A 7,392-nucleotide genomic window follows, 5' to 3' on the forward strand; every position below is an offset into this window, starting at 1 on the left:
TTTATACAAAAAAAATATTTTCATGGTCAAAGTACTGGAGTTGCCATCAACATGGGGTCTAGTTTTGAAGATCTCGTCGAGACGGATTTAATGATGAAAAAAAAATTTAATTCGCTTTTTTAATTAGGAGATAAAACATTTTTAAGCCGAAAACCAAAAAAAATCTGCTGATGTGATCTGTTCATACGTGGGAAAATGAGTGGTGATGGAGACGTGTGGGCGATGTGCAAACGCCCACACGTGTAAGCGATGTGCAAATGCCCACACGTGTGGGCGTTAGTTTTTCCGTTGAATTTAGGTGGGAGAGAGAGAATTTAGTTTGAAAAATCAAGTAAATCATTTATATATTCTCCGTAGGTGTAGCATTATTGTTATTTGTTATCTTGATGAGAATGTTTCGATGATTACAGCACCCATGACCTGAGCCTACACGTGCCCAAGGGTGAAGGGGTGTAACAGTACAGTACATGGATTAGGAACGATTGGTCCGAGGCATTTGGCAAAGGTGTAACAGTACAGTAATGGATTAGGAACGAACGGCGCGTGTGTAACAGTACATTGGCACAAGACTCCGGACACTTGATACCTTTTCCATGCAGAAACAACGGAACAAAATTAGAACACCCTGTCATGTCCACGCTCAGCTTCACCGTGCTCTGGAGAGAGCCCGTGCTCGTCGGCCCAGCCTCGCCGAGGACACCGCGCGAGAAGAAGCGCCTCTCCGACGTCGACGACCAAGACGAGCTGCGGTCGCACATCCGCGGCATCTTCTTCTACCGCCGCGGCGGGCTCGCGCGCGACGACCCCGTGGACATCATCCGCCGAGCCTTGTCCGAGGCGCTGGTGCACTACTACCCACTCGCCGGACGGCTGCGCGAGGTGGGAAACCGGAAACTGGTCGTCGACTGCACCGGCCAAGGGGTGACGTTCGTCAAGGCGGACGCCGACGTGCGACTGGCGGATCTCGAGGCCGACGTGCCCGGGCTGATGCCGCCATTCCCGTGGATTGAGGAGCTCTGCTTCGAGGTGGACGGCTCCAGCGCTCTGCTCAACTGCCCCCTGGTGATCATTCAGGTAATTAAGCATTTCATATTTGCACGTGAGCACACACATTATCCACGCACAGTTAGAGGCTAACAACTTTTCTTGCCGATGGTCAGGTGACGCGGCTCCTGTGCGGCGGCTTCGCCGTGTGGCATAGCTTCAACCACACCATGTGCGACGCCGCGGGGTTCATCCAGTTCCTGAACGCCGTCGCCGAGCTCGCTCGAGGCCTTCCTGCGCCGACCGTCGCACCTGCCTGGTCTCGCGAGGTTCTTGACGCGCGAAGCCCCCCAACGCCTGCATTCCCGCACCGCGAGTACGATCCAGTGCCTCGGACGCAGACACCAACCGAGGATGACATTGTAAGGCGCGCCTTCGTGTTCGGCCCTTCGGAAGTCGCCGCGATCGAGAAAGTCATGCCGCCTCACCTCCGAGACAGGGCAACGAGCTTCGAGGTGCTCGCGGCGGTGCTGTGGCGCGCCCGCACGGCGGCGTTGAGGACGCTCTGGTCCGACGAGGAGGCACGGCTGGTGACCGTCGTCAGCGTGAGGAGGCACAGCACCGCCCTGCGCCTCCCCGCCGGCTACGACGGCTTCGCTTGCGCGTACGTCACCGTGGTGATGGCCGCCGGCACGCTGCTCAGCTGCTCGTTGGCGGAGGTGGTGGAGCAGGTGCGGGAGGCCAAGGCGTCGGTGACCCCCGAGTATATGCGCTCCACGGCGGACCTTCTGGTGCTCCGTGGGCGGCCGCCTTTGGCCAGGGCAAATATGTTCCTTCTGTCTGACCTCCGGCACGTTGGGTTCCAACGTGTGGACTTCGGGTGGGGCGAGCCGGTGTACGGCGGGCCCTCTGGCATCAAGTTCGGGAGCGCCTTCTTTGTGGCAGTCAAGAACAGCGACGGGGCGGATGCGGTGGCAGTGCCGGTCGCACTGCCAACCATGGCCATGGAGAAGTTCGCGGCGGAGATCCAGAGCTTGCTCAAAGAGAGTATAGTTGGGTCTGTTTAGCACAGACCTAGATGTGACATATCTAATATGATGTTCACTATGTTTTTTTTTTTTGTCTCAATTTCTTTTTATTCCTTGTTGCTACGTTATTTGCGGGAGATTAGATGTGACATTCTTAGAAAACATCTATATATGAATTAAACAAACTATAGTATTAAACAGCCCTAGAAAATTCCTAAACTGAAAAATAAGCCAGGTTTCTTGTCCCTCTTTTTCGAAACAATAAGCCCGGATGAAAAATAAAGAGAGAATTTCTTATTTAACATTGTCTTAAAATTTGTTGTCTTATTTAACACTAATTTTTTTGTAACACTTCCATCCATTTACAGCCTTAATGGTGTTAAATGACACCTGAAAAAGACTATTAGCCCCTCATGTGATATATGGCCGCAATTTTACGTGTATTTAGCCATACAGGGAACAAACACTTTCAGACAGCTTGTGCGGAGCGCCGCGGTTGGTCATGATGGTGGCTGGCGGGCCAGAGTTCATGCAGTCGACCACATTGATGAACACCAGGCTCGAGGTTGTGCCTCGGCCTCGGCTGACCATTGGATGCATGTACTGAGGCAACTTTCCTTCCCTGTATATTCCGCATTCAAGAAAAAATTTCAGTAATTAATATCTCTTTGGTACAAACTTGCGTCGAACACCATCCAGATAGAGTCACATGCTAAAGCAAAACTACCACCCAAAATTTTGGTCACAAACCAATGAGGGGCAAATGGGTCTTTTCAGGTATCATTTGACACCGTTAAGGCTCAAAATGGACGGACGTGTCATAAAAAACATAAAATTTAGACACAATGTTAGATAGGGAATTAAAAGTTTTGCGGTGTCAAATAAGAAAACAGTATTTAAAACAATGTTATATAACGTATTTTCTCAAAAATAAAAGGATGCAGCGGAGCGCGGTGGAGGTTGATGCATTGTTGTAATAGTGTTGCTAAATCTTATTCAGCTGGGACTTGGTTATGTCTTAGTCGATACTATATTCGTGAGATCTTACATTGACATCGGTGTAAACTTTTCTGCTATGATTTTTTTACATGTTATATCACTTGACTGACACTTGGTTAAATCTTAGTTAATCGAGACCTAGTCACGCCCTTGTAGCTAGGGGAGACCAATATAGAAGAGAGATAATTAGTTCAAAAAAAAATGGGAAACGTTTCAATCGTCCGGTGGCGCTCGCTCTTTTTCTCTCGCAGACATGCACACACACTCTGCGTTTGTGGGTCGCACGCGCACCATACACGTTCTTATCCATGTACCACTCATCGACACAATTCACGCACATACTTACCGATTTCTTCAACTTGCTTTCTTTTCCCCAAGAGCGCTGGTCCTCTTGCCTCGCCTCCTCACCTCTTGCTTGCGCCGCCACATCCAAGCTCTGATGAGCCCCACCACCGGCGAATCCCCTTTGCTACTCTTCTACCTCTTTGGCAAGCCTTTCCTCTTTTCCCCTCTTTCCACCATTGACGCCGAGGGCCATCTACAGCTGCATCTTCGCACGGTCCACGTGCTGCAACCATGCACCTAACATGCTGGCACTGCCATGCCCAGATGCTGGAACTGCATCTGGCAATTCCCGCGACCATGAGTAGTGTCCGAGCTTCCATGGTAACCACAAGGGGACAACGGTGCTGCAACCGTGGAGTGCGGATACTAGATCCATGGCGCAGACGTTGGAACCATGGGCGGGAGATGCTGGAAGCAGCAACTCCCGACGGTGACCACGCCGACGTTTGCTGCAACCACGGTGGCAAAATGCTGGAATCATGGCGAGGGGATGCTGGAACCGGCTGGAACTCGGTGCTACTACGAGGTGGCAATTTTTGGTGCAACAAGTTTTTTGCTAGAACGGCATCAACGGTGCTACAAACGGCCACGGCGGCCACGGGCGGCATTTTTGTCAGAGCTTGAAGACCAGAAGCGGGACCATGGGGGTGCAGCAAGCTAGAAGCGTCCACGGCGGGAGCTACAACCGTAAACGACGTATGCTGCAACCTAGGGCGACACAGGAGTTGAAGAACGAGACCCCGCCGGCCGGCGAAAAAGAGCTAAAACCGGTTGCACGTTTTGCTACAACTACAAGCGACGGTCAGTGTGGCTGCCTGGGAACGAGGGCGGCGAGCCGGGGAGCTTCGGCATCGGTCATTTTATTCAGGTCGAAACGCAAAACATAAAAGATGTGATGGGGACGAAAGGGCGTGATCTTCCAAAAAATTATAAAAAATATGAGTTTCAATGGACTTTTTTTTACAAAAAATTACACAGATCTTCACGTAAGAATTCATGAATAAAGCATCGACACTTAAGTCTCAATGGACTGAGAAGTCGAAATTTAGCAATTTCGTTATATACATGACCAAATTTTGACCTAAAATATGAGAGGAGGACCGAGTATAGATGTATAATCGAACACCCAACCTACAGCGAGCAAGCATGTCTCTACAGCTCAACAGGTGTAAACGTGAATACATGACTCCCGTTTGGTCTGAGAAGCTGAACAAAAATGACCACGACGGAACAAGTTTTTCTACTATAAGCTGTAGAACGCGAACTGGTCAGCACCGCGGTCGATATGCTTGGCCACGGCGTGGTAGCCCTCCTCCAAGTCCTCGCGCGTCACCACGCACCGGCGGTCGCGCACGGCCCGCATGCCAGCCTCGCGGCACACGGCGTCGATGTCCGCGGCGCTCATCTCCTCGTGCCGGGCCACCAGGTCCTCCAGGTCGACGCCGCCGTCAAGGGGCATCCCCGCCGTGCACGCCTGGAACAGCCGCCGCTTCTGCGCCCTCCCCGGCAGCGGGAACTCCACCCTGCGGTCCAGGCGCCCCGGCCGCAGCAGCGCCGGGTCCAGCGCGTCGGCGCGGTTGGTCGCCATGATCACCCGCACGTCGGGGCACTGGTCGAAGCCGTCCATCTGCGCGAGCAGCTCCAGCAGCACCCTGTACACCTCGCGGTCGGCGGCCGAGGCGTCGTCGGAGTCGGTCCGCGCCGCCGCGATCGCGTCCACCTCGTCGAAGAAGATGATGGCCGGCGCGTTCTCGCGGGCGGCCTGGAACACCTCGCGGACCATCCTGGGCCCCTCGCCCGGGTGCCTGTTCACGAACTCCGAGCCGCTCACGCGGATGAAGGCCGCCGACGTGTGATGCGCGACGGCTTTGGCCAGCATGGTCTTGCCGGTGCCCGGCGGGCCGTGCAGGAGCACGCCGCGCGGCGCCTCCACGCCGGCACGGGCGAACAGCTCCGGGTGCGTCAGCGGCAGCTCCACGGCCTCGAGCACCTCCCGCTTCTGCTCTTCGCACCCGACCACGTCCGCGTAGGTGACGCTCGGCCTCTCGGTGGCATTGACGAGGGGCACGGTCCAGCCGGAGTCCGCCGGCAGCACTTGGACGACCGCGAGGTTCGACATTGACAGCGCGACGTTGGCCGATGGCTTGAGGAGCGCGCGGTCCACGTCGCCGAGGACGGGCACGCAGAAGGCGAAGGGCCTGGCGCTGGTGGTCACGACAGCGTGGCCCTCGTCGACAACCTCGACGACGTGGCCGACGATTAGGGCGCCGCCGCACTTGGTCTTGTGCTGGTACTCGTGCTCTGCCTCCATGAGCCGAACCATGGGCAGCAGGTCCGCGATCTCGATCCGCAGGTCCTCCTCCTCGCACTCAAGCAGGTCGAGCTCCTTCTCCAGGGCCATGAACTGCCTGAACAGGTCCGCGTTCTCGCCGACGTCGCCGGTGTCCAAACCTATGCCCAAATCGTCCATGAGCTCCCTGGGGATCGGCGGTCGCGGAGGCAAGGACAGTTCCACCGAATCATCATACTCGACGTCGCAGGGGCAGGGATAGTGGCACTGCTGCACGGTGAGGTCCGACGGTGTCGGGTGGAGCGATTTGGCTGACGCGGCCATCGGCGTACTACAAGTTCCTGATCGTCGTACTAGGTCGCTGGCTCATGACACGATCGATGGAAATAGATTGTCTCTAGTCGCTGCAGGCACTCGATGAAAATCGGAAGGGAGAGCCCTTCTTTTATAGGCACTCGATGAAAACCAGCCGGCCGGCTCGGAAGTCCAGTCCGAAGTAAACAGGAAGTTGAATTCAGTTATTTTTCAGATTTGGCGCTGCTCCGACTGTGGGTATGCTTTCCTTCGGGCAGGGGAACAGCTATAAATGTGGGCAGGCTCTCGTCAAGCTTCATACCACCCTAGTAGAGTCTAGACACACCCAGGAGGAGAGCGAGAGCAGTCAAGACGTACCTAAAGCAATGGGGAACTTCTACTCTTGCTGGGCAGAGCACTCGCCGGTGTGCACGACGGAGGCCACCACGGCGGCGCACAAGTTCGTCGTCAAGAACTACTCGCTGCTCGTGGGATCGGGCGCCGACGAGTACGTCAGCTCCAGCACCTTCAGCGTCGGGGGCTACGACTGGAACATCTACTTCTACCCTGACGGCGACCGCCGGGCGCCTGACCACGTGGCGGCCTTCCTGCATCTCCGCGGCGGCCCGGCGGCGGAGACGGGGGTCAAGGTGTGCTACCGCTTAAGCCTGCGGGAGAAAGGCGGCAAGGTGCACCCGGCTGGGCCGTTGCTGATCCAAAAATTTACGTCCGACGGTAATATTGGTTATGGCGATATCCGACTGGCTCACAAGTCCAAGCTGCGAGGAGACCGCTTCACCATCAAGTGTGAGTTGGTTGTCATCAACAAGCCAACAGTGCAGCCGTGCAGGCGTTGTAGCAATTTTCTTTCTGGCAAACGCTTCATGTTGATGCAGAGATGCAGTTGTAAACACAGGTGTAGCCAACACAATGAACGATGATTTTATTCATTGTAAACACAGGTGAATCATCGTTCATTGTAAACACAGGTGAATCATCGTCGGCGAACACAGGTGAAGACATTGAGCCAACACAATGAACGATGTTTTTTTTTTTTTGCATGAAAGACGCTCAAGGTGTGTGAGGTCCGCTCCAAATTTCAGCTTATTTTGGCATCTAAGTAGCTCTCGGCAAAAAAGGCAAATTTGAGGTTTGTGAAATAGTTTACTGTTCTGACCCAATTTGTCTTTTTTTTTTGCTGAGAGTTCCTCATATGTCCAAATGATCTAAAATTTGGAGCAGATCTAACCCACCAAATCATCTACCATGCAAAAAAACATTTTTTTAAATTTTGTGGTTGCTTTTATTATTATTTTCTCTTAACCGGTTGTCGATGAGCATGGGCTCAGAAATGGATATTCACTCTACAATTCTTATCGCTACAAAGATTATACAATCTGGGATAGCTAAGCAAACATCACCGATCCAGACATCTTCCCAAAACCTGGTTCT

General features: G+C 53.7%; 2 protein-coding genes across 2 annotated transcripts; one reads left to right on the forward strand and one right to left on the reverse strand.

Moving 5' to 3' along the window:
• Window positions 1-630: 630 nt before the first annotated feature.
• On the forward strand, window positions 631-2,104 carry LOC119352028 (benzyl alcohol O-benzoyltransferase-like). Its single transcript, XM_037618779.1, has 2 exons — window positions 631-1,074; window positions 1,161-2,104. Exons 1-2 carry the CDS (start codon window positions 631-633, stop codon window positions 2,049-2,051), a joined length of 1,335 nt encoding a protein of 444 aa, XP_037474676.1. The 3' UTR covers window positions 2,052-2,104.
• Window positions 2,105-4,599: 2,495 nt separating this feature from the next.
• On the reverse strand, window positions 4,600-5,970 carry LOC119352029 (26S proteasome regulatory subunit 6B homolog). The gene has a single exon (XM_037618780.1). The coding sequence runs from the start codon at window positions 5,968-5,970 to the stop codon at window positions 4,600-4,602; it is 1,371 nt and encodes a 456-aa protein (XP_037474677.1).
• Window positions 5,971-7,392: the final 1,422 nt, after the last annotated feature.

The sequence above is a fragment of the Triticum dicoccoides genome, chromosome 2A, assembly GCF_002162155.2.
Source record: "Triticum dicoccoides isolate Atlit2015 ecotype Zavitan chromosome 2A, WEW_v2.0, whole genome shotgun sequence".
Taxonomy (NCBI): Eukaryota; Viridiplantae; Streptophyta; class Magnoliopsida; order Poales; family Poaceae; genus Triticum; species Triticum dicoccoides.